At 43.7% G+C, this 24,410-nt stretch overlaps 4 protein-coding genes across 8 annotated transcripts; 3 read left to right on the top strand and 1 right to left on the bottom strand.

Annotated features, from left to right (window-relative positions):
- The first annotated feature begins 6,274 nt into the window (after positions 1-6,274).
- On the top strand, positions 6,275-10,175 carry LOC606330 (calreticulin). Of its 2 annotated transcripts, XM_044479047.1 has the most exons (14): positions 6,275-6,509; positions 7,208-7,315; positions 7,417-7,609; positions 7,688-7,946; positions 8,025-8,081; positions 8,322-8,369; positions 8,453-8,539; positions 8,626-8,683; positions 8,799-8,866; positions 8,949-9,044; positions 9,138-9,185; positions 9,640-9,678; positions 9,766-9,837; positions 9,935-10,175. In XM_044479047.1, the coding sequence occupies exons 1-14, from the start codon at positions 6,407-6,409 to the stop codon at positions 9,944-9,946; spliced, it is 1,248 nt and encodes a 415-aa protein (XP_044334982.1). In that variant the 5' UTR covers positions 6,275-6,406; the 3' UTR covers positions 9,947-10,175. The 2 variants fall into 2 exon arrangements, with proteins under 2 accessions (XP_044334982.1, XP_044334983.1); XM_044479048.1 differs by lacking the exons at positions 8,025-8,081; positions 8,322-8,369.
- Positions 10,176-11,141: 966 nt separating this feature from the next.
- LOC123055113 (OVARIAN TUMOR DOMAIN-containing deubiquitinating enzyme 7) lies at positions 11,142-15,463 on the bottom strand. Of its 3 annotated transcripts, none has more exons than XM_044479043.1 (12): positions 15,229-15,463; positions 15,019-15,125; positions 14,852-14,927; positions 14,563-14,712; positions 14,315-14,379; positions 14,135-14,219; positions 13,842-13,991; positions 13,593-13,733; positions 13,368-13,485; positions 12,035-12,174; positions 11,827-11,924; positions 11,142-11,523 (listed from the first exon to the last, which is right to left on the bottom strand). In XM_044479043.1, exons 1-12 carry the CDS (start codon positions 15,295-15,297, stop codon positions 11,388-11,390), a joined length of 1,335 nt encoding a protein of 444 aa, XP_044334978.1. In that variant the 5' UTR covers positions 15,298-15,463; the 3' UTR covers positions 11,142-11,387. The 3 variants fall into 3 exon arrangements, with proteins under 3 accessions (XP_044334978.1, XP_044334979.1, XP_044334980.1); XM_044479044.1 differs by having other exon boundaries at positions 12,035-12,156; positions 15,229-15,462; XM_044479045.1 differs by having other exon boundaries at positions 14,852-14,934; positions 15,229-15,402.
- A 113-nt stretch (positions 15,464-15,576) lies between these two features.
- On the top strand, positions 15,577-17,837 carry LOC123055114 (50S ribosomal protein HLP, mitochondrial). 2 transcript variants are annotated; one of them, XM_044479049.1, is made up of 4 exons: positions 15,577-15,765; positions 15,916-15,981; positions 16,559-16,662; positions 17,184-17,837. In XM_044479049.1, the coding sequence occupies exons 2-4, from the start codon at positions 15,948-15,950 to the stop codon at positions 17,556-17,558; spliced, it is 513 nt and encodes a 170-aa protein (XP_044334984.1). In that variant the 5' UTR covers positions 15,577-15,765; positions 15,916-15,947; the 3' UTR covers positions 17,559-17,837. The 2 variants fall into 2 exon arrangements, with proteins under 2 accessions (XP_044334984.1, XP_044334985.1); XM_044479050.1 differs by having other exon boundaries at positions 15,604-15,796.
- Positions 17,838-20,240: 2,403 nt separating this feature from the next.
- LOC123055112 (probable disease resistance protein At1g61310) lies at positions 20,241-21,234 on the top strand. The gene has a single exon (XM_044479042.1). It carries the CDS (start codon positions 20,326-20,328, stop codon positions 21,232-21,234), a length of 909 nt encoding a protein of 302 aa, XP_044334977.1. The 5' UTR covers positions 20,241-20,325.
- Positions 21,235-24,410: the final 3,176 nt, after the last annotated feature.

The raw sequence follows: 24,410 nt of genomic DNA, 5'->3' as shown, positions 1-24,410 counted from the left end.
GAGCGAGGCAGAGGAGCGCGTGGATCGAGCGACTGGGGAAGAGATCGAGTACGAGCACGAGATGCTATCGTGAAGGAGGAGAGGTGTAGCAAAGGACCTAATCGCATCTTCTGCCGGCGGCACGGAGGTGGATAGGCAAAAACACCAGCCGGAGGTGGGATGGCTCCGGTTGGGGGGTTTCGCCTTTGGGTACACGTGATCGGCAGCGTGATGGGGAACAAGATCCTCGTTGAGCGAGCTGCCTTCACTCGATTCGGCATATATTTTGGGCACACTAGTCAAGATATGCTATTTGGGTCGGGCCCAGGAAAGAGATGCCAGGTGAGCTTGGTTTGTTCCGGTTGTTTCATTCAGGAACTTTTGTACTCCCTCCATTCCCTTATGTAAGGCCTCAAACTCCATAAATCCAACTCGGTGCCCAGGCTCATCTGCTTCCTCTCAAGAAAAAATCAAAACAAATAGTAGAAAAATTCAAAAAATTCCAATTTTTTTTTTGTGGTAGATACTTTGATGCGTGACGTCTGCTCCAAATTGCAACTCATTTGGACATCTGAGCAACTCTCGGCAAAAAAGACAAATCGGATCACAACAGTGCGTGAACAGTAAATTTTTTTACAGACCCTGAATTTGTCTTTTTTGCCGAGAGCTGCTTGGATGTCCAAATGAGTTGAAATTTGGACTGGGCGTCACGCATCAAATTATCTACCACCCAAAAAAATTTGGAATTTTTTGAATTTTTCTAGTATTTGTTTTGATTTTTTTTCTAAGCGGGGGTGCAGATGAGCTCGGGAGCAGAAACTCAGCACTCCTCAAACTCAAATTATAGGTACCTAGGTAAAATTTAATGACTACTTTGCAAGCCAACTTTTCTTCTTGTTAAATAGGATCATTAATACGCCCGCATGCATGCAAGGAAGGAATGAGAAGGAAGTAAACAAGTTGCTAGTGCGAGAAAACATCATTAAATTTTGCCTCGGTTACTATTAGTGACCTTGTATAGATGCAAAATGTATTTTTCATAGTGGGCCTGTATAAGGGAATGGAGGGAGTATTATTTGCCAGTGTCGAAAATATGCAAGTTGCAAAAAAAGTGTGGCAAATGTGCAAATCCCCCGTTTCATTCGCTCGCTGGGTTTGTCTAAAAAAAAATTGCTCGCTGGGTTCTTTTTAGAGGAATTGTTTGGGCCTTTTTCCAGTTTTTAGTTTTTTCTATAAAATGGGGCACAAGTTTTGCTCCAATCTATTAATTAAGGAGTTGCTCAACAAGAATTAAAATGAAAAGGAACTACAATAAGCCTACTCTCGGGCATAATTCTACTCAAGCTTTTGGCACCCACAATGACTCAAAGCTTAGCAACGGTTTTTATTTTCTCAAAAAGGATGGGTGACCAAGACCACATCCATCGCCTCGGCCACGTCGACTACTTCCCGTGTCCTGCTGATCACCACCTCCCTGCATATGCATCCCACACAGAGAAACTAAGTTACTAGTAACACGTTTGGTAGCCTGCATTAGCCTCAGCCAGGCCAACGCGTGATGATTTTGGCATGTTTGGTTGCTTGGACCGCATCGAAAAGCTGGCCCGCCAGTTGGTGCACCAATATGAAACTTGGTTTAAAGACCACAATTTTATTATCCCAATCAACACACGGGCCTTTTTGCCAGTCTTGTCCTAATGAAAGCCAGCAGTATAGGCATCATAAGTGGATGACAGAAAAATGCTAATCATTCATACATCTTATGGAACTTTAACCCGTGTTAATGGGTGAAATTAGTGTATCTGCATAATGAATGGCTCCGTGTTGCTGATACAAGTTATTTGTTGGACCCAGCCCCGCATCGCTCTCCCGTGTGGGCGACTCGGGAGGCAGCCCGAGCCCTTGCCGCCGCCGCCACAAATCTCCTGTTCCCCCTCCTCGCCGCCATCGAAGGACGCTACAGGCGAAGCCATGCGACCGACGGCGGTGGCGGGGACCTTGCTCTTGGCTTGGCACGGCGGCGAGCTTCTGGTGGACAGCGGCCGTGGCACAATGAGGTTGGTGATCGGATCTGACACAGACGGATCAACGTGGCGATGGGTGCTTGGGTGCGTGGGCGTGTGGCCGTGGTTGTTCACGGCGGCACTGGTATGTTGGGCGTTGTGCTGGCATGTGCTGCAGGGGACGGCGGCGATCATTCTTGTGATGGAGGAGTGCGCAGAGATACACTACTCTGGTACACGTGCACGTCCTGGAATGAACAGATTGCTTGCAGGCTAGCTGTGCACTTCAGTGCATCGGGCTAGCTGAAGCTTCGTCATCCTCTTGCACTGCGAGACCTGACACCAAAAAAAAAAAAAAAAACAGATCGCCCCGTGTTGCTCTTGGCGACTCTGAGCGGCGCATCCACGCCGACGTCACCAACGCTCTCTACTTCATACATTCTCTCCTCGCTGAATGTTTCCGTTGGGCTGCCCAACGGCTACAGTTATCCTAATCTTTTGTTGACTAAGTTGACAACGCCTTGCGCAAACTTCGTTCTCGTGGGTCCATAATGTCAGCTTCAAAAGCTATGGCAGACATGCAACCCATTTTTTTAACAACTCATTTTGATTCTGTTTTTCGAATACACTTATCTCGTGGGTTGGATGAAAAAATTATATTGCGGACATGCAACCTATTTATTATTTTTGAGAATTTACAGTCCATTTGATTTTGTTTTCAAGTACACCTATTTACTGGACTGGGTTAAAAAATAATATTGCAGACATGCATGACATTTATTATTTCTGAGAATTTGCAACCCATTTGTTTTTTAGAAGTACGCCTCTACTTTTGTTTTTTTGCAAAATGCATTTACTTTTTTTCGGATACACCTATTTGTTGTTGTAGGTGAAAAAACAATATTGTGGAATTTGTTGCAGTAGGTGAAAAAACAATATTGCGGAACAACAACCCATTTATTATTTCTGAGAATTTAGGGCCAATTTGCTTTATTAAAAAAGTAGACCCATTTTCTTTTGTTTTTCGAATACATCTATTTGTTGGGCTGGGTGAAAAAAAGTAATTTAATGGGCATGCAAGTCATTTATTTATTTTGGATAGTTTACAGCCCATTAGTTTTTGTTAGAAATCAACCCATGTGTTGTGATAGATGAAAAAACAATATTGGTCTAGACACAGCATTTCCTATAAAAGATATAAAACTGGGTTCAGCTTTCTATAAAAAAAACTTAAGTAGAGCTTGACATTCCTATATGAAAAACCAGTTCGTCGTAGGGCCTAAAAGCAAGCACGGATGGGTTGGCCGCGAGTGTTCTTTTCTTTTACCCTCCATGTTTTTTGGTCGGTTTTTCTTAAGAAAATGTATGTATTTTAGAAAGCTAAATCTTTAAAACCATATTTAAAAAAGGAAAAAAATAATTTTTACAGAAATTGTCAACTATGACTTTTTAAAATCGCATGTATAAGAAAATGTTCACCATATATTAAACAAAATTCATCCTATATTTTAACATGTCGCTAAAAATATTCAATGTATATTATAAAAATGTTTAGTCTATTATTATTGAATGTTTGTTGTGCATTAAAGAATTGTTCACAGTGTACTAAAAATTTCTTCACCGTATATTATTAAGAAGGAAAATAAAAATAAAAGAATGTAAAAATCCGAAACGAAAAACCTGAACGGGAAATTGTAAAAAAGCTGCTGCAGCGCAGCGAATGAGAAACCAACTATAAACCCCCAACAGGGCCGGCCCAGTACTGCTTGCCCGCGGGCGTCCAGGTATCTATTTGACACCGCACGAGAGCGGCATGTCCATGGCTCTTTGGGCCGGCCTAATTATCACCAAAATACCAAGTTGAAGATTTCTCCAGCCATTTCTTCTGTATCACATGGAGACAAGTAAAGTTTCTCAAAAAAAAACACGGAGACAAGAAAAGAGAAAAGAAAGGAGGTATTTGTTGGCAGTAGATGGGTTTTACTAAAGGTCAAAATTATGATTCTTTAGTTATTTGTTTTAGACATGCAATTCTTCTAATCTACTTGTTTCCATTTCTTAATGGATTTTTATTCTAAAACTAATATTTATATTTTTATGAGCATATAAGAATGTTTACAAATTAAGAATCATGGATTTTAAAACATTACCAGATATAAAAAGTGTTAACGAATTTATAAAATGTCAAATAATTTTAAAATTGATAAAGATTCTTTTAAAATTATTCATAGTTTATATTTTTAATATTTTATGATTACATTTTTCTTATTTTTAAAAAATGTGACAAATTTGTAGAAAATATTTTGTCAATATAAAAAAAGATCCAAAATTTATAATTATTTAGTGATTTAAAAAATATCTGCAGTTTTTTTAAGATGTTACGCCTTCCGATCCATATTAGGTATCGCTGAAACGGATGGATCTAACACTATGGATCGGAAGGGTACGAATTGTCATTTGAGCATGCCAAGGCCTCTTGTTAAAAACCTACTGCTTTGATCTACATCTTTCTTGCTCATGTCTTTCGTCGAGGGTCTTATGCATTGGGTATTATTATGTCACTACGTCACAGATCGGTGTAGGGGGGAAGGCTGGCATGTGTGGGCGTTGCTTACGCATATGTGAATTGTTTTTTTTTTTGCATGTACCTTTGGGACATTTTTCATATTATATGTATTGACCTCTTGCCATTGGTGGGTATTAGGCGTATTCAGGCCGAGGTAAACAGTGAAGAAACATTAACCGACATGCTAATGCGGCTGCTCGGTCCACTGCTCGCTATTTCTAACACCGTGAAATATGAAGGTGTGTTGCAAATTTGGTCACTACTAATTTTGTATGCGGTACTATTTCAGCCTTGTATATAGTTGATTTTACAGAAATGAAATTCCATTTACAATGATTTCCTCCCTCGTCTCTTTCTTCGATTCGTTCCATGCACGCGTCAGATTTTTTGAGTGGGCGGTTGTTGCGCTGAGTAGGCTTTCCCTTTGTGTCGGCTATGTTGCAAACCATACCGATGTCACACCCTCTTAGTGTGGTCGGTGTTGGCTCCACAGAGGACAAGGGGGGCGGAGCTATATGGTTGTGTTCTTCCCACGTGTTGATGATAAATTGTCCCATGCGATACCTGCCACCAAGGGCGAGTCCATTGTCGTGCTTGAGCTTCGATGTTGTAGATCATGGCTGAACTTCGGGAACTTTTTTCGATCTCTGCTTTGTCTCTATGTTGGGATCATTTGGAGGTGGATTCATCGGCGACCTCGTGTGAGGGTTAAGTTTCGCTTATGTCATGTGAGCATCTGGATGCGCCTGAGTCCACCATCGTGTCGGATGATTCGTGTGCTTGATGTTGTCGTGTCAGTGATTCCTATTGGTGGTGTGGATGTGGCCGGTGTGTTGATGCCTCTTAGTTGATGAAAACTACACAAGAAATCCAATGAGTTTTAGGATCTTCTTGAAAAATGAGTGGTTGGTCAGCCTAATTCGGCAAGACAACCAATTGCTTCTTGAAGGAGAAACCGAACATGGAGAAATCAAAGAGGAACAGAAGCAAGAAGGGTGGCGCCATCGAAGAGGCATTCATAATTCATCGTCGTTGTCTCCCTAATTTCTTTTTGTTGTGGGATGGGATTCTCGTCAGGCGTTCCATTTTGTTGTACAACTATCGAGGGTGGCAATTGTTGCGTGTTGGGAGGGCCGCATGTGCGATTAGTTGGGCTGATTTCTAGGAGAGGGGGGAAAATGAATTGTGTGTGTGTGGGTGTGGGGGGGGGGGGGTGTTGTTTGTGTTGGTTTTTATTTTTCGTGAAGTGGCAACTCTCTTTCTTCTTTCTCAATCGATTAGGTTAAACAACCAAAATACAACAACAAACTCTGTATTTTACCATTGTCAGACCATCCATCCTAGATCCGTGATTCTGCTTTCGCCCTACCCACTGACATGTGGTTCCGCCCCACACGACCCACCGACCGATCACCCATCCTATCCGCCCACGCGCCCTCGCACCACCAGGATCGCCTCGCATATTCGCATCTGACCTCAGAAACTCCGCATTTTACCATTTTCAGCTGAGCGCCGCCCCCACGCACGCGCAACCTACCCGCACTACCGACTCGCCGAAACCCGGCCCGGCCCGGCCGGTTTTGGACTGGAACCATTTACCAGCGGGGCCCGCGCCTCCTCCACGTCCCGAGCGCCCCAAACACGTCGAAACGTCCGCGTGGCGCCCCCCCACTGGCCGGCGGCCCAGGCCGGCGTCCGCCATTGGGCGGCCGGGCGCCAGCGTGGCACCCGCGCGTCAGCCTCCGGGCCCCTATTAAGCAGCGCCTCGGCGAAACCGATAGGGGAGGGAAGGGGTTCCGATCGGATCGGGGTAAAGGCTTCCACGAGCTCTCGTCTCGACTGCCGCCGCCCGCCCGAGATGGCGATCCGCCGTGGGTCCTCCTGCGCCGTCCTCGCCCTGCTCGCGCTCGCCTCCGTCGCCGCCGTCAGCGCCGACGTCTTCTTCCAGGAGAAGTTCGAAGGTGAGCTCGCGCCGCTACCCCCGATCCGATCTCGAGTGCTTTCTCGTGCTACTATGCAGTGGTAGTTGAGCTGCTGGCGTTCGCTTGTTCCGATCTGTGATCTGCGATGCTCAGCCGCATTTCGGTCCTTGCTGCTGTCTGTTAGGGATCTAGTGCTGTTCTGCTTCATCCTTCATGTTGAATTGTCTGCGGGTTTGTGCTTCCTTCTCCATTTTTGGCTGTTTGATGCTGTGATCTGGAGGATCTGAATCTGACGCTAGGTTAAACCAACCTCTTCTTCTATGACGTGAATGTGGTGACAACTTGATCCCATGGCCGTTGCTCGTACGCGTAGCTGATGCATAACGATGTGGGTTTTAGTACTGGCGAAACGAAACTAGGTTCAGGGTTTAAGATCTTTCGTGGTCCACATGTAAATTGTAGATGCTGCTAAGTTTATGGCAATCACATCATTTCAGTTCGAGTGTTGTCATGATAGATCATCCCACTCCATGTAGTATCCGCCGGATCTATAAATAGGACATAGTGTAAATGGCATTGCTCTGTCAACTCATGTCAGCACTCTACAGGACCTGGGCAGTTAAATCTTGTTCTTACATTTACCCTATTCTTACATTTATCCTACTAGTTCGAGTAAGGCGAACTGTATATCTGCTGCTAATTTAAGCGTTACTGACGGACTTTTACTGTCTGATCAGATGGTTGGGAAAGCCGGTGGGTCAAGTCTGAGTGGAAGAAGGATGAGAACATGGCTGGTGAATGGAACCACACATCTGGAAAATGGCACGGAGATGCCGAGGACAAAGGTGAATTACACAAACCTCTCTCCACCTCACTCAGGAAAACTTGACTGAGAGTTTCTTATGATTATTACTGATGAAGCCTTGATTCTTGAATCTTGATGTAGGTATCCAAACCTCAGAGGACTACAGGTTCTACGCCATCTCGGCGGAGTACCCTGAGTTCAGCAACAAGGACAAGACACTCGTGCTGCAGTTCACGGTGAAGCATGAGCAGAAGCTTGACTGCGGTGGTGGTTACGTCAAGTTGCTTGGAGGTGATGTTGACCAGAAGAAATTCGGTGGTGACACACCCTACAGGTAGCTGTTGCCTTATGTTCTTGTGCTGATGTGCCTACCCTCTGCTTAGTTTACTAAACTTGTGCTTCTTTACTGCAGCATTATGTTTGGACCAGATATCTGTGGGTACAGCACCAAGAAGGTTCACACTATCCTTACCAAGGATGGCAAGAACCATTTGATCAAGAAGGACGTGCCTTGCGAGACTGATCAGCTGTCGCATGTGTACACTTTGATCATCCGCCCTGATGCCACATACAGCATTCTCATTGACAACGAAGAGAAGCAAACTGGAAGCATCTACGAGCACTGGGATATTCTTCCTCCCAAGGAAATCAAGGACCCAGAAGCTAAGAAGGTACATTTTGGAGTCTGCTTATAATTTTGTTGCTTGCTCTTTTCAAGTGCCAGAGGTTGACGTGTTTTGTGATTGCAGCCAGAGGACTGGGATGACAAGGAGTACATTCCCGATCCTGAGGACGTCAAGCCAGAGGTAGTTTTCTTTGTTTCTACAATGTTGATACTCGCATGAATTGATGAATAATGATGTGATCAGAATTAAGCGCTTTGTATTAAACCCACTTGCCACTTCTCAGTTAGCTATAAATTTATTTGCATTCTCTAGTAGTGTAGCTCCTTTTTTTGGTGCCTCGTACAGTGTGGTTAGAAAGAATCCCCATATCTTCTTTTTATGCAATATATTGGAGTATATGACTCAGTTGGTTATTTTCAGGGCTACGATGACATTCCCAAGGAAGTCACCGATCCTGATGCTAAGAAGGTACATGCGTAGCTTGATATGTCATTGTATGTGATATGATGTACACCAATGTGTTCTAACGTTCCTTGCTGTGATTACCGCAGCCTGAGGATTGGGATGATGAGGAAGATGGTGAATGGACTGCCCCAACCATCCCCAACCCAGAGTACAAGGGCCCATGGAAGCAAAAGGCATGCCTGTTTTTTCTGTCTATTCAGAAACACTTTAATCAGCAATGCATATTTTGATGTCTAACAAATTTTGTTTCATATGCCAGAAAATCAAGAACCCTAACTACCAGGGCAAATGGAAGGCACCTATGATTGCCAACCCAGGTATATCTTTACCTGGAACCGGACCTAGTATCTTGGATTTTAACTTCTGATTATTAAATGTTTTGGGTAGTGAATTATACGACTCATGCTCTGACATCTTTATTGTGCTTCACAGACTTCAAGGATGATCCTTACATCTATGCTTTCGACAGCCTGAAGTACATCGGAATTGAGCTGTGGCAGGTAGGTTCTGATTGCCGAATAACTCTTGTCATTCTGTTCAGGAAGACGGAACAAATAGTCATTCCTTTTCTTATGTCTGCAGGTTAAGTCAGGAACTTTGTTTGACAACATTCTCATCACTGACGATGCTGCTTTGGCTAAGACATTTGCTGAAGAGACCTGGGCCAAGCATAAGGAAGTATGGTCACATTTTACATAGCATCATCTATCGCATAGACATTTGATTGTTGATCCATTATGTACTAATGGTGCTGAATCTTGCAACTTGCAGGCTGAGAAGGCTGCTTTCGACGCTGCTGAAAAGAAGAAGGAAGAGGAGGTAAATTCCCTGGCCGTATTAATGTTTGCCTAGTTAATTGCTGCATGGGTATCAGCTTCAGTATGATTAGCTTTGTTATGGTACCCTGTTTATCAATCTGTGTGTTAGTGTACTTGTCATTTTTCGATCTCTCCCTCTTTCATGGCTGCTTTATTTCATAATTTCCTGCCGGTCCTGCGGAAGCTAAATTAAATCTGAACAGATGTAGGTCCTGTCACTACCTTAGTCGTATATATCCCCCACTTCAATAAATGCAACCATAGTGTGACCAGAAGTCTAATTGATATCATCAATTTCTGGTATATGTCTGTTGTGTAATGCCTGTCAATACCTCTTCTCTTGGTTAATGGAATTCTTTCTCCTAAATTGTTGTTATTACTACTATTAGACTTGTTGTACTGTTCGTTGTGAGTGAGCCTGTTATTGATTATCAATGTTACCTGTTTTTTCCCAGGATGCTTCCAAGGCTGGTGAGGACGATGATGACTTGGATGTAAGCTTTGGCCTGAACCCTAATGTTATCACCTGTCAGAATATTCTTGATCAGCTAGACCTAAACTTATCTGGTCTTTGTTGACAGGATGAGGAAGCCGATGACGAGGACAAGGATGACAAGGCTGGGTCTGATGCGGAGTCTGATGACGAGAAGCACGTAAGTTGATCTCCTCACTAAATGCATTTTTGACTTATAATTTGCTGTTCCTGTTATTGTTTCCTCACCCACCTTGCCTTGCAATTTGCTTTTGCAGGATGAGCTCTAGATGGATGGCGAGGAAGGATGAGAGGAGGCCGCCTGCCTTCGCGCCGCTGCCAGGATTTATTAGTTGTCTCTCATTATGATGTTCCCTTTTTTGTGATCAGAAACTTGACAAGTTACTGTGTGTAGAAGAACAACATCACCGTGGGGTCTTTTAGCGCTTTTGTAGTCCAATTTTTACCGGAAGGGAACTTATAGCGTTAAACCAGCAAAAAATAAAAAATCTTGCACTAGTCTCTCTTCATCCTTTGGTACTATGTAGTACTCCCTCCGTTCCAAATTACTCGTAGCAGAAATGGATGTATCTAGAAATAAAATACATCTAGATACATCCGTACCTGCCACCAGTGATTCGGAACGGAGGGAGTACATGCTACGACTGAGACGTCAAGATGGTGCTTGGTCTAACGGTGTGTTGCGGCCTGGCATCATGTTCAGACTTGAGAGTATGTTTCAGCGACTTGAAAACCCGACAGATAGATGCACCACACGACGATGATAAGTAGCAAACCCGATTGATGTTCCACATTTCTCACTGGGACACACGACGCTTCAGCGACTTGAAATTTAACCAGGAGCAACCGAGCCAAGTCATTGATAAATTACACCCTCTAACAGATGACGTGAATAGCTCGGGATCACTTATTTACATATGAGATGGCAAAAAAGGCCTCCTTCAATACTTCAATAGATGACGTAGATGCAAATATTTTTACTCCAGATTTGCTCTAGTAGAAGTAAAAGCACTTGATGATGCAAATTTTGGTCAAGCTGCGTGGTCCTCTGGTGGTAAACTTTGCTCTAGAGCATCAAGTGATGCTCTGATGCTAATTTGGAGCGAATGGAAGTTTGCCACGAAGTCAAGAACAGTCAAGCTCAAATACACCTTAACAAAATGCAATAATTTCCAACATCCTGTAAAATCGGATAAAATACAAAAAAATTAAAATATGATTTTTTCGGATGGACATCAACATATGTTCAAACATCCTGTAAAAACTAAAAAGTCACCTAGAAATATTAGGATTGTTTTTATTTATTTTTATCTTTGACCCTTTCTTTTGTGTGGAATTTACTGTTTGTGCATTGGTGCTTGGGATTAGAGCAACAATTCCGAAGATCAAAGGACTATTTATGCCTCTTTCGTCCGCATCAGTATATAGCATTGATCACAACTGGATCACAATGACGATACTCACTGATCACAACTGAGGTTTCACCAACGGAAATCAGTGTCGTATATAATGTACCCATGTGAATGCCGCCCATTAGCAGACATCATCGTCGCCCCTATACATCCTACTGCCAGGATCAAGGATCACAGGAACAAACTATCAGTCAGCAATGGCTGGCATTCGAGGAATCATCGCAACCCTGACTCCAGACATGGCAAGGCAAACACAGGCATCTCTTCAAAACCTATGACTCCAGACATTGACGAGTGTTCATATGCACAGGGCCCCTAGGTCTGGCACAGGTAATGCAGACTTGCGTTCCTTGACGGGTGCTGCCTGGACTTGTTCTTTCTTCTTTTGCTTCGTCTTCCCTTTCTGGCCCTTACCCTGGCCACCGCCTTTGTTCCTGGTGGCGTCAAGCAAACATAGGAGAGCACTATCAGTTTTATACTTATTAATAATCTCCCAAAAGGGCTTTGTTTGTTGGGCATAAATGTGTAACTGATGGTAACCATGAAAATGTGTTCTAAAGAGTGCTTGACAGGTAAATTATCAGCATAGGACAAGCATAGGACAAGCAGACACACGGCATGCAAGGACCCTGGAGATGTTTTGTTCTTTCCAAGAAATTATCAGCTGAATATTTGCCATGGAAGAAACATAAATGAAGCTCACAACTAGTTAGAAGACTATAAGAGAGTAGTCATACTTTGGAGGTTCTCTTGACGGTACAGCCGTGGCTAAACTACAAGAAGCCTTGTGCTTCTTTGCAGATCCGCAAGAGCACTCCTTGGTTTTGGAGTTTTCCTGTACAAAAGAACAAGGGGGTGATTCTCATTATTATTCACCACAGTGGAAGAATGTGAGGCAATTCAGCATTGGGATCATTAGTCAAGAGATGTCCACATGGTAGTTACCTTCTTAGCATGTGGATTTTTGGATTTCTGAGCCGCTTCATCTTTACTAGAACAACTCTCTTCTTCCTTGTGCTGAACCGTTGGGTCCTCGTTCTGGGATGTGCTAAGCTTAAGCTCATCTCCTACGGAATATACAAACTCTGATCATCCAGGAAATATGCACAGTAAATGAACGAGTCGGTATCCAACTGTTCCTGAATTAGTTAATTCAGGAATTCAGAACCTCCCAAAACGATAGAAGAATAAATCCTACAATTCCTACATGGGAGATTTCTGGGGACTTGACACTAATGTACCTAGTGTACTGAATTTTCCTTCATCTTACCATTTACTGACGGTTAATCAGACCCTGTAAAATATATTCGTTCCTTAACAGCTCGAAATCAATTTAGAGAACCAAACCTTAGTTGAACAAGGATGGTAATTCAGATAGAAGCTAAAAGTGTCGACGTTCACTTTCGTAAGTACTTATTCAAGGTCTATACTACAGCCCTTCTCAGATACTCCCTCCGTCCGGAAATACTTGTCATCAAAATGGATAAAAGGGGATGTATCTAGAAGGGAGTATCACCTAAACATCTACTATTACCTTGCCAGAATTTGTCTTCACAACAACCAGCAATTCACCAAAAAATAGCAATCTTTACCCACAAAAGTCTAGAGTGCAACATTTCTGGTTATCACATGCAATTCTTAGTAGTACAGATCTACCAATTATATTAATGTTAACTAGCATATGAAAAATGCATGCAGAGCAGCAAAGTAGCCTATATTTTGGCAAAAACCCATGAATGATTGAGCATTCCCAACTATCTTTTGACAGTATTGTGTACACAATGATTCTACAAAAGGAGTGTTTTTTTCATAATAACCAGCAGATGGTTAGGTGAAGCACACACCCAGAACATCTAGATTGGCACACACCCAGAACATCTAGATTGCTATATCACCAATCAGCTTACTACCTAGTGCTCACAAATCATCTACAGTATTAAAACCTTCGGAAATTTCAGGTGTGAATAAGAAATGCTTACAACATTAAGTGAACCAGACTAAGAACACTGGATTTTTATTTTTTGGCAAAAAGCTAAGAACACTGGACGTCACTCTAAAAAACGCACTTGTAACAAAAATACTGATTTTTTATAGTAAATGTCATCAGTTCCAAGTCTTTGGCAAAGATGGGGATACCAATTACTAGAAGCCACCCCAAGTCCAATATGGTGATCCAGATCAAGATCCCAAATGGGTTAGATAGTGGCATTACGATGTAAAACTGTTGTGAAGACAGAGGCCATATTTATTAGTCACTTCAGAGTAGTTCAAGGCTTACCATTGCACGCATAGTCCATATAAGGATCTCCGTCCACATTATCAGAACTCATTGCAAATCGCTCGGCTATCATGTACGCAATAGCAGAATCAACATCGCCATCCAATTGACCCAAAACCTGCAAGAAAATTACTAATGACGTCCAAAGATAATGATTGCTAACAATCACAGAAAGCAAGTGCACAAATGCAATGCAATAATGGCAATTAATCATAAAATTCATACATGTTCAACTGCAGCAACACTAGAACATCCAGTGCCAGCCATGACCAGTTTAACCGATGTATCATCATAGGCCGCCGCATGTCGCTCGGCTATCATGTACTCAATAGCAGAATCGACATCACCATCCATTTCACCCAGAACCTGCAAAAGAATTATTAATGCCATCCAAAGATAATGTCTGTTAACAATCAACATAAATCAAGTGCACACATGCAGTGCAATATTCAAAGTTAATCATGCAATTCATACATGTTGAACAGCAGCAACATTAGAACAGCCAGTTCCAGCCATGACCATTTTAACTGATGTATCATCATAGGCTGATCTGTTTGAAGATTTCTTCGAGTCTTTCGCTTTCGTTTGAGCATTGTTGCTCGTGCTGGCTACATTGGAATCTGTCTGCAATTTAATAATAAAAAACATAAATCGACCACAGTAAGTAAAAGCATAGTCAGTGGTCCCCAAAGACAACAGTAGTCCATTGTTCTCCCAGAACAGAACAGAATAGAACAGAACTGTTAACAATTTTCACAGTAAAAGACCTTGATAACAACTGGCATTGCAGGACCTTGGCATGGATCTTCAGTAAGCCTGACACTATTGTAGTGCTCACCGTGATGATAAGATCTAAATTCACACAAATTAGATGTAACATGAGAACTATGTCCACTACAAGCAATTATAACGGTTAAGTTACATAATCACATAATATGTTAACTTACAAATGAACCATATTGCTAGCTTCACGACCAGAAAAGTTGTTTATGTACCATCGCGGCGAGTTAAGCTGTAAAACAAACAGTAATGATACAGCTGTTAATCAAAAGTTATATAATGAAAATCCTGCATCAAATAGCATCGAATCGAAGTACATAAAAGTGGCATACGGATCTTACAAACTATAAAAGGTTCTATTGCATAAATAAATCATAGGGTTCAGAAAGGCAATCTTGCACTGAAAATTAATTACCATGTGAATGCAGATGTTTCTTCCCGTGACAAGAGAACCCGCCTGCAGCTCCATATTGCCGGCCCAAGTCCCATCCTTCATCATGGAGTCACAGTAGTCATCGAACGGCACCTCGTCCTCGATGAAGGGCTCAAACTCCTCGCGGTGTTCCTGCAAGTTGGACACAACAAGGATTGTCACAGTGTGTCATAGCCCTGTGCACCATCAACGATTCAGCATCGCGCCTAATCCGTCGACCATGAAATCCTAACTGGCAGTACACAAAGAGTTCGTCTGACTGCATGTATACCACGATGTAGTGCACAACCATCTCCCGGTACTTGATGTGCTGCCCCTCGTCGCCCTCCAGCTGGTCGCCCATCGCCCTGCAGACTACGATGAGTAGTCATATAACTCAAAGAGACAGCCGCAGCAGCCATCTTTTGTTCTCGAGACGAGCAAGAATCTGAAGAAAACCTGAAGAAGCAGTTGCCGTCGGCGGTGACCTCGACTATCTTGAGCCCGAAGGAGCCCAGCTGCGCCCTGAACTCCGACATGTCGGCCTTCTTCCCGATCTTCTTCTCCTGCGGAGCAAAAAGAATCAAATGCGGCCTGAGTCCTCCGGCGCCGGGAGATCGGTCAAGAAGTCGGAAGCGACGCATCTCGATCGGGGGCGTGGTTCGTTACCGCTGCGTCGCGCTGCTTCGGCTTGCGGGGCTTGGACGCCGCCGCCGCCTTCTTCTTGCCCTGGGCCATGGGGGGCTGCTTGCGTGGAGCCGGCACGGAGAGGAATCGGCGGCTGCGGCGGCCGGCGGGGGTGGGGGCTACTGGAGTCCGCCGGAGACGACAGAGAGAGGAGATCGGAGGGGGAAAAGATCGGCCTGGGCCGCCTCATGGGCTTAAATATTGGCCGAAGACCCGAAGTGTTTGCCTGACGTTGTTGGACTGGTCCGGGCCGAGCTCTGCTACCGATTTCGCCCAGATCACGTCCCCCCATCGGCCTCATGGGCTCTTCTCAAAAAAAAAAAGCGTCCCCCATGGGCCGTGGGATTAGGTCGCGCGGCGCGGGCAGAAATCCCAGCCCCCTTCTCCTCCTCCTCCTCCCACCGGAGCGGCCGCCTCGAGCTCCCCTTCCTCGTCGGCGCCGCCCTCCTCCCCCGCTCCTTTCTAGTGGAGCAGAGCGGAGCGGAGATCCATACGTCCGGCCGCGAGAGTCCTCTTGCTGTAAGGAAGCCCAAGCTCTGCCTGGCCTGCTGTTCGTTCCGATTCCTTTCTGATTTCTGCACCAGATTTGGTTCCATCGGTCCTGATGCCACGCGCATTATTCTATGGTAGTACTGCTGCGAAGTTGAGCCATTTTCTTCTGCGCTGCAGGAAAGCCTAGCCTAGGCAGAGAGCAGGGTGAAATGGCAGCATTCCTCAGGTCCAAGTGTTCGTCAGGTACCCAAACTTCTGAGCCTTCTCAAAGTCTTGAACCACCTTAGGCACTTCAAACTTGATGTTCATAGCAGTTACGTAAGTACTTGATATTGTAGCAGACAAGAGTCTGTTATCAGTTTTGTTACATGGTATGTTAAAACCTTGGAGAAAAATCATGACTCCTAGTTAAACCTATGCCTGAATGGTCTGCTACTTGAACCTTAGCCACTCCAAACTTCAGACTATGAGTTTGCCTCAAAAAAAATAAAAAAAATAATTAACTGCTCCCTCCGTCCCAAAATAAGTGTCTCAACTTTAGTATAACTTTGTACTAAGTTGAGACACTTATTTTGGGACGGAGGAAGTATATAACATAAGTGCTTATAGGGATGTCATCATGTGGTGATTATGGTTAACTCTATAACTTAAATGCTTATAAACAACTCCCTATAAGAAAATGATCAGGTGGGAGTATCACGGAAGCCTGCATCTCTAGTCAAATCTTCTCTCTGGATTCCTTTGAAATCTGACCAGTTGCTTTTGGCTTGTGATGCTTAGCAAAATAACGTGATGCAAAAACTTTTCTTGGTCTATGTAGTTGGACGTGCTATGATGGGAAGCCTGGGAAACAATCTCTACGGGGGCGCTACCTCGTCCATTGAAACGGTGGCAAGACCATCTCGTTCTGATGCTGTCTGCCAGGTATTGCTGCTTCCTTCAAACCACAAATGTTTGCTTTGTCAGTAATAAGAACCAACATGACCTGTTTTAAGTCATGTGGTAACCTTTTGTCGTCAGCACTCAAAAGTTCCATGCAATGTGTATATCTTCTATTGCTCCGACGATATCGATGATCCGGTATTAGCTAAGTAGTTTGTTAAATTGTTGAATAGCTTGTGTTACTATCGCTGCCAAGATCTGGGATTTTTCTTTGGTCGCCTTAATTGTCTATAATGGGGTTATAAGCTAGATATCTGTGACTTGCTGAACTCCATTCTTTGGGGTTCTCTTCATGAGGCATTCTCTAAGCATTTTTCTTTGCTCTGTTTTCTGTAAACTGGAAGAGGGCCATAATGTAAGAGTTTGAAATGATGCATGCAAAACTAACAGGGTAATTGCTCGAAGTGAGTAATGCATGTTTTTCTTGAGGTACTTGTTTATCTAGTCACGGATGTTTTCCAAGTAGAGAGTGGTGGTAACACGCGTTCCTGCTCTGGTTTCAGCAAATCAGAACATTCATCCAGATGAGAACAAACCTCAAGGTGGTGGACAACTCAGGAGCCAAGCGGGTTATGTGCATACAGTCCCTTAGGGGGAAGAAAGGAGCGAGGCTCGGGGACATGATCATCGGTTCTGTCAAGGAAGCGCAGCCTCGCGGCAAGGTCAAGAAAGGAGACGTGGTGTACGGGGTGGTCGTCCGTGCTGCCATGAAGAAGGGGCGCAGCGATGGTAGCGAGGTCCAGTTCGACGACAATGCGATCGTCATCGTGAACAACAAGGGTGAGCTGATTGGCACCCGCGTCTTTGGTCCCGTCCCCCATGAGCTCAGGAAGAAGAAGCATCTCAAGATCCTGGCACTGGCCGAGCACATAGTTTGAGATTTCTATCTGCTTACCTGCATCTAGCTGTTAGTTCCGCGGAAAATGGACATCTCAAGGATTGTACCTGAGATGTTTTGGTTCTCTATTGCTACTCTATTCTACCTTTCCTTTGGTTATTTCTATTTGCCAATAATCTCTATTCTCTGATGGAATCATAGTGAGCTGTTGACAAACCAGACAAGGATATGTGTACTTAGTCTCCACATTGTATCCTTATGTTCTTTTATGTTCATCTAAAAGAACGTAGTTTGAGATATCTATCTGCTCCGTTTTATATCCCTGTTAGTTCCGCAGAATGAAATGGGCATCTCCAAGGTTGTTCATGGGATGTTTTGGTTGTCTCTTGCTGTTAGTGTATTCCATCTTTGCTTTGGTCATTTGTAGTTTGCAATAATATCTACTCCAAAAAGAAGAATATGGGAGGATACGATGTACTGTAGTGAGTACTTGGTCTGTTCTTTTATATCCAGCAATTACATTGCATGGCATCTTAACATTATTTTTATCGTTAAGCATCAAATTATATTTCCACGTTCTTCTGTTGTGATGTATAAATGTTTGGATTATATCCACCTTAACTTTTATTTGTTATTTATGTTTATTACTTTTGTAAACACATAGACAAATTTTCCAGGATAGATGAATATTTTTCTTCTTTTCACTTCAAAATATTTATTCTATTCTTCTTTTCAGTTATATCTCTTTTAAAATCATTTCGGGGAGTAATTTCATGAATATTTCTTAGTGAATTGCACACACACACACACACAAATATATATATATATATTTGGAACACTGTCACATTAAAAAAAACATGAATACCTTGCTTAAGACATACCAATAATATTGTCTTTTAACATAGAAGAACATTTTTATAATATACATGAGCATTTTTGTAAGAACGCATGGACATCTTTTTTTTGTTATATATGATTTTTTTTGCAACACATGAATATTTTATGTACACTTTTTTTAGAAATACATGAAGTTTTTTTCTGAAATACTTGAATATTTATTTTAATATACATGAATGTTATATTTATGTGGAGATGCTAATATATCCTCCCCCCCCAACACATAAACATTTTTATCATAAAATTGGTACAAAAACGTATGTTTGATATTTGCAAAGAAAAATTGTGCGTGTTATTGTTTTGGAAAACGTTTCGCGACGGACCGCCGGCCCAAAGTTTGGGCCGGTCTTTCTCGCGTCGTCTGATGCGCTCGTATCGAACGCCCACGTTTCTTCCCACGACCGCACTCGTCGCGTGGGTCCACGCACACTATCAACTACCTTATCCTCATCCTCTGCTTCTCTCTGTACTACCTCACGCCCCAAATGCCGCCATGGATGGAGCTCCTTCCCCTTCCCTCGATTTCACGCTGGGCAACAACAACAAAAAAATCCCCACTGAGAACTTGATTGGCAACTGCTGCACATGAGAGATAGCCATGGATGCGGCCGCGGCCTCTTCCTCCCTTTTTTTCTCCCCCGCGCCGAGCCTTTATCCTTCCTGCTGGAGCTACAGTACATCCATGGCAACGCCGGACGGCAGTTTAGATCCGTCACTGGCGGTGTTGCATCCACAACAACCACATGCTGGAACCAGCCAGACGCGGTGCTGGAACCGGCAAGGGGCGGTGCTGCGACCACGGCCAGATGTTGGAACTAGCAGGACGCGATGGTTCTTTTTTGCTGGAACAAGCTTAAATCTGAAGGACCAAAGCATGAAATCGGAGATAATGTTTCGAATAGTATCTAGGGGGGAGTGAATCTCATTACGGAACACACGAGTGTTTCTGGAATCCCAGAGCTTCCGGAGGACGGCGCGGATGACAGTAGGCCAAATGTTGATGTCAAGGCCTACCGGAGTAGGAGTATCCCAGATGAGGTCGATGTGGTTAGGGGCCTGGAGTCCCATAATTTGGTACAACAGTGTGCAAATTTGGTACCACAGTCTTTGATTTTTGCTGGAACTAACCAAAATTTTGCTGCCATGTCTTTTTTGGTTTTGGCTGTAACAATTTGCACCACTTATGCTACAACCGTTTTGGGTTTTGCTACTACCGTTTTGTCGATTGTTACATCCATTTATCATGAGATTACCGACACCCGCGACTAGATGTGTTTTTGCTGCAACCATTGTCTGTTTCTGCTACTATCGGTGTTGACGTTTGCTGCTTCCATGCATGTACGATTAGGAGCTGCAACCAAAAATGGCGGCGAGTTTCAGGGGTGATGCAGGCCCATGACGGGGAGCGTGGGGATTTTTCCTCTTTTTTTCTCTTGCGTGTGATGGGGGAAGAAGACGACAAGAGGGAGAAGGACGGAATCTGACGGTTGCATGTAGGGGAATCGGGCGGCTGTGCAGTGACCGGCCCAACTTTTTAGGGAGAAGTACTGCCCTATTGTTTTGGGGTAATTGTATCACCTTTCTAAAGTTATTTTTTGAGAGATCATTTTTTAGGGATAGATCCTTTTTTTCAGTAAAAGAGAAAATTGTACTGTATCACTTTTTTTTTTGTTTTAGGGCTAATTGTATCACTTAATAAGCCTTAAACTAAAGTTCCGGCCCATGTAGAAGTGCCGCAGGCGAGGCGGGCCTATCTTTCGGTGCTAGCGGCCACATAGGAGCACCCTACCTTTTCAGTTTCAAAAAAAAAAAAGGAGCAGCCTCCTGTTGCTCGCCCCGAGTCGCCGCAGCAATCGCCGCCGCAAGCCCGCAACCACCCCTTGCCGGCTTGCTCGTCGCCGTCCCAATCGATGCCATCGCCGCCGAGACAAAACCCCAGCACGCCACTGCTCGCGGGCCACAGACACGGCGGCCTTGACAGGTCAGCGACGGCGCACATCGGCGTGCTGCTTGAGCGCGAGGGCGGGGAAAGCATCGGCGGTGGGAGTGCGGCAGCCGGTGTCGCAGCGCCTCTTCGAGGGCACAGAGGAGGAGATCCATCTCGAACGCCTTACCATGAGCAGACTGCCGAAATTCTTCAGAGGCTTAGTGACGGCGCACATCAGCTAGACTTGATGGCAGTTCAGCAGAACATTGCTTCTGGACTAGGACTGTTGCTAACAGATGGAGAAGATGAAACACACAGAGCTAGAGCTATTTTCAACTTTTTAAAGGAAAAGAAATTCCTATTGTTGATTGATGATCTCTGGGACATGCCGGACTTTGTGAAAGTTGGTATACCGCACGGTTCGAAGAAATGTTCCCTCCCAAATAGCCAGATTGTAGTGGTCACAACACGATCTTTGGAAGTCTGCGGTAGAATGCGTATCTTTGAAAATGTTATACAGTTGAAATGCCTGAATTCTGATCATTCGTGGCAGCTGTTTAAAGACATTGTTGGTGGAAAAAAGATGGAAGATGCTCGAATAAGGGGATGTGCGGCGAAGATTGCTGCAAAATGTGGAGGTCTTCCACTAGCAATTAAGATAACTGGGCAGGCTATGGCATCCAAGGTAGCTTCAGAAGAATGGGAATATAGTTTGATGTTAGTAGAAGATTCAGTTTTCCATCAGGTTTCTAGTTCAGATAACGAACTCTTTCCTATATTGAAAATTAGTGACAGCTTGCAAAGTGATGTGATTAGAATGTGCTTCCTATTATTTGCCGGGGGTGCCTTACACGTCCGAGATAATGTTTGTCACGTTATTTTTTTAAATTGATTGTTGGATGGGCCATGGACTGCTAGGCGAGGATGATGATATTGAAAGAACTTACTTGAGAGGATATACTATTGTTGAAATTTTGAAAAGATCATTCTTGATTGAATCCTCTGAAAAATGGGACAAATGTGTGAAAATGCACCATGTTGTTCAAGATCTGGCCTTGTGGATTGTAGCGACAAAACAGAACGGGACGCATAAAGAGAAGTGGCTGGTGGACCAAAGAGAACACACCCGACCAGAGGTTTGGAGCACCGCTGATAGAATTTTCCTCTTTGGTGATGATATCAAGACAATTCCTAGTTCTTGCAGCTGCCCTGACTTATTAACATTAATGCTAGTAAACAATGAGCATATTTCTGAGTTCCCAGCTGATTTTTTCTCTACCATGAAATCACTCATTTATTTGGACCTTTCTGGAATACAGATCCAAGAAACACCACCAGAAATCGGAGCATTAACAAGCTTGCAGTTCCTTGACCTTTCTCGGACACCAATACATTCACTGCCAGTGGGTCTGGGACTGTTGGAAAATCTAAGGTACTTATATTTGCAGTGCACTTTCAGTCTCAAAAATATATCAAATGGTTTGCTATCTAGACAGAAGATGTTAAGGTGGTTAGATTTATATCGATGTCATGATTTGGCAATTGATTACTCAGCACGATATATCGAAGAACTCAAAAGTTTAACTAGGCTAAGGGATATTGGCTTTACAGTACAAGATTCAGACTCCATGTTGAAGATCTGTAACTTGCCCAAAGCCTTTGTAAGCTACCGAGTATATCCATCTCTCATTGCAGCAACCTGATCTCGATCACATGGATCACATGGTTGCCTTACCTTGAAAGTGTATATTTGGGTAACTGTGACTCGATAGTTGAGTTAGTGGCTAACAATGAAGAATTTCTGCTGTCTGCCACAATCTCCTTCCCTCGACTCAAGTCCATGGCGTTACCTAATCTGAAGAACCTAAATAGCATCTGTGATGGCAGAATCACCTTCCCATCATTGATGTGCTTGCTCGTTTATGGTTGCCTCATGCTAATGAAGCTGCCACGGCACTTACTGGGCGTCAAGAGCTCACCGCTGATAAATGGCGAGCGAAAATGGTGGGAAAGTTTAGAATGGGAGGATGCTAGCTCACAGTCCTCTCTCCTTCCTTTCTTCAGAGAAGTGCCTGCAGGCTTCAGAGGAAGCCCACAAGAAGTGTTCAGGGCTATGCGTGTTTAGTTCTTTTGGCCGAAATCAAGACGTCGATCATGAGCCCTTCATCTTTTTTTTTTTTTTCCTTTTGAGATGTTCTACAGATCAATTTGACACTGAACGACAAGATGCCTTCTGCTGCTCCATATATTCGGTGTACCATGTTTCGTTCCATACTTGTATATGTCAATTACCTGTCCTGCTTTTATTTTTCTTTCGTGGTAAAACAGAGGTTTGGTTTTGGTACATATCATGGTTGCAAAGCAGAGTGACACCTTAACATGAAGAGTGGCATAACTGAGTGAATTGCAGAAAACCACCACATTGAAGCCTAGGGTTGCAGAAAAGACTCTTCTACGATTTTGTGCCAGAAAACACTGATTTTGGTCCTAGTCATTTGCAGAAAACACCTAACCGTCTGTTCGGTCATTTTAACCTCTATTATGACAGGTGGGGCCCGATTTTGAGGACGTGGCGTAACGCCCACGAGCTCACGCCGTCTGACGGTGCTACAGTGGCAATGGACGCGCCGTCTCGGTCAAAACAGCACGTGTCCCTTATCCACTTCATTCTCCCCCTTTCACCACTCTACTCTCCTCTGTCTCTCTTTCTCCTCGTGCTCCATGGCGATGGCGAGCCCTGACGACGGCGGGGGAGTGGATGGAGGCTGCAGCGGAGGGTTGCTTCCCGGCGGCGAATCGATCGAAGTGGAGGAGGTGTGCGGCAGCTCAAACCCTAGTCGGGCCCCGAAGAGGAGAGCGCCGTCGCCGTCGCTTGAGTACCGCGCCGCCTGCGCTCTTGCCCGTGCTGTGCAAGCTACTCCGACGGGTAGCCATCAATGGGCTTCTGCATTTGGTGGCGTTGAGTAAGTTCTCCCCCTCTTTTACTGTGGATTCTAGGGTAGGGTTCAATTTCTCATAGTTCAATAGTTAGGCTTCGATTTGAATGAACTGTAGGTCATTATTGTTTGTAGTCTAACCTCTGATATGTATCCTATCAGTTAGATGAATTTGCTTCAGTGTATGAAGTTAACTGAATTTTCTCAGTGTACAAAAGGTTTTCAGTTGACTGAATATTGTTTAGTGTCAATAGTTAATTGAATATGCACTGTATATAGTGTATAGTGTAGTCAGTTAACTGAATTTTCTCATTTGTAATATTTAACTGAATATGCACTGAATAGTTAACTGAATTTTCTCATTTGTAATATTTCGGTTAACTGAATATGCACTGTATATGGTGTAGTCAGTCCATTGAAACTGTATGTATGAACTTAACTGAATTTTTTTAGTGTTCAAAATACTTCAGTTAACTGAATATGTATCAGTTTCACCTAGTAATTTGTATATTTATTTGTGCACTGTATATACTTCAGTTTGTTATTGATTTTAATTATTAGAAATGTATGCATAGAAATTAATGTGTAGCTTCTTTGCTTTGTAGTTTGTGTGATGATGTGTGGGAAGTTAGGCTCCACTTTCATGACAGGGACAATTTGGAAAGGACCATGTGTGTTTCAGACATAACATTTCTGAATCTAATAGCACTAATAGAGACAGCAGACTATGGAGAGGATGACTACATGTACTTTGTTAGGGACGCTGGCTTGGGAGTAGCTGGTTTGGAAGAGATCTGTGATGATGACAAGGTTGATGAGATGCTAGACCACATTGCCAACAGAGATCAGACCATAGTTAATCTGACAGTAGTTAGGGGTAGTGAGCCCAGACCTGGAGATTTAAACATAGGTCATGTTTGTGAGCAGCAGGTCCCTATAGGCAGTGTTGGAGAGAGGACTGTGTATGAGGTCAGTGAGGAAGGTGTGGTGTACAGGTCACCATCCAAACAAACAAGGAGAGTTGCACAAGTTGATGAGCAGGAGGCACAAGATATGGATCAAGGAAATGCAGGAGATGTTGATTTGGAGCAAGAGGAGTTGGAAAGAACTATGGAGCTTAAGAGGAGGAATA

This window comes from Triticum aestivum, chromosome 2D (assembly GCF_018294505.1).
Source record: "Triticum aestivum cultivar Chinese Spring chromosome 2D, IWGSC CS RefSeq v2.1, whole genome shotgun sequence".
NCBI lineage: Eukaryota > Viridiplantae > Streptophyta > Magnoliopsida > Poales > Poaceae > Triticum > Triticum aestivum.
This window is presented reverse-complemented; position numbering and strand designations above follow the sequence as displayed.

Bases quoted from the DNA above. Each gene is read 5' to 3' on its own strand.
- LOC123055112 (XM_044479042.1), top strand. From the start codon at position 20,326: ATGCCATCGCCGCCGAGACAAAACCCCAGCACGCCACTGCTCGCGGGC.
- LOC606330 (XM_044479047.1), top strand. From the start codon at position 6,407: ATGGCGATCCGCCGTGGGTCCTCCTGCGCCGTCCTCGCCCTGCTCGCG. The intron at 6,510-7,207 runs GTGAGCTCGCGC...CTGTCTGATCAG, and splicing joins CTTCCAGGAGAAGTTCGAAG to ATGGTTGGGAAAGCCGGTGG. The intron at 9,186-9,639 runs GTAAATTCCCTG...GTTTTTTCCCAG, and splicing joins AAAAGAAGAAGGAAGAGGAG to GATGCTTCCAAGGCTGGTGA.
- LOC123055113 (XM_044479043.1), bottom strand. From the start codon at position 15,297: ATGGCCCAGGGCAAGAAGAAGGCGGCGGCGGCGTCCAAGCCCCGCAAG. The intron at 14,928-15,018 runs GTTTTCTTCAGA...CGTAGTCTGCAG, and splicing joins GACGGCAACTGCTTCTTCAG to GGCGATGGGCGACCAGCTGG. The intron at 14,220-14,314 runs GTAAGTTAACAT...GTGTGAATTTAG, and splicing joins GCTAGCAATATGGTTCATTT to ATCTTATCATCACGGTGAGC.
- LOC123055114 (XM_044479049.1), top strand. From the start codon at position 15,948: ATGGCAGCATTCCTCAGGTCCAAGTGTTCGTCAG. The intron at 15,982-16,558 runs GTACCCAAACTT...TGGTCTATGTAG, and splicing joins CAGGTCCAAGTGTTCGTCAG to TTGGACGTGCTATGATGGGA. The intron at 16,663-17,183 runs GTATTGCTGCTT...CTCTGGTTTCAG, and splicing joins GTTCTGATGCTGTCTGCCAG to CAAATCAGAACATTCATCCA.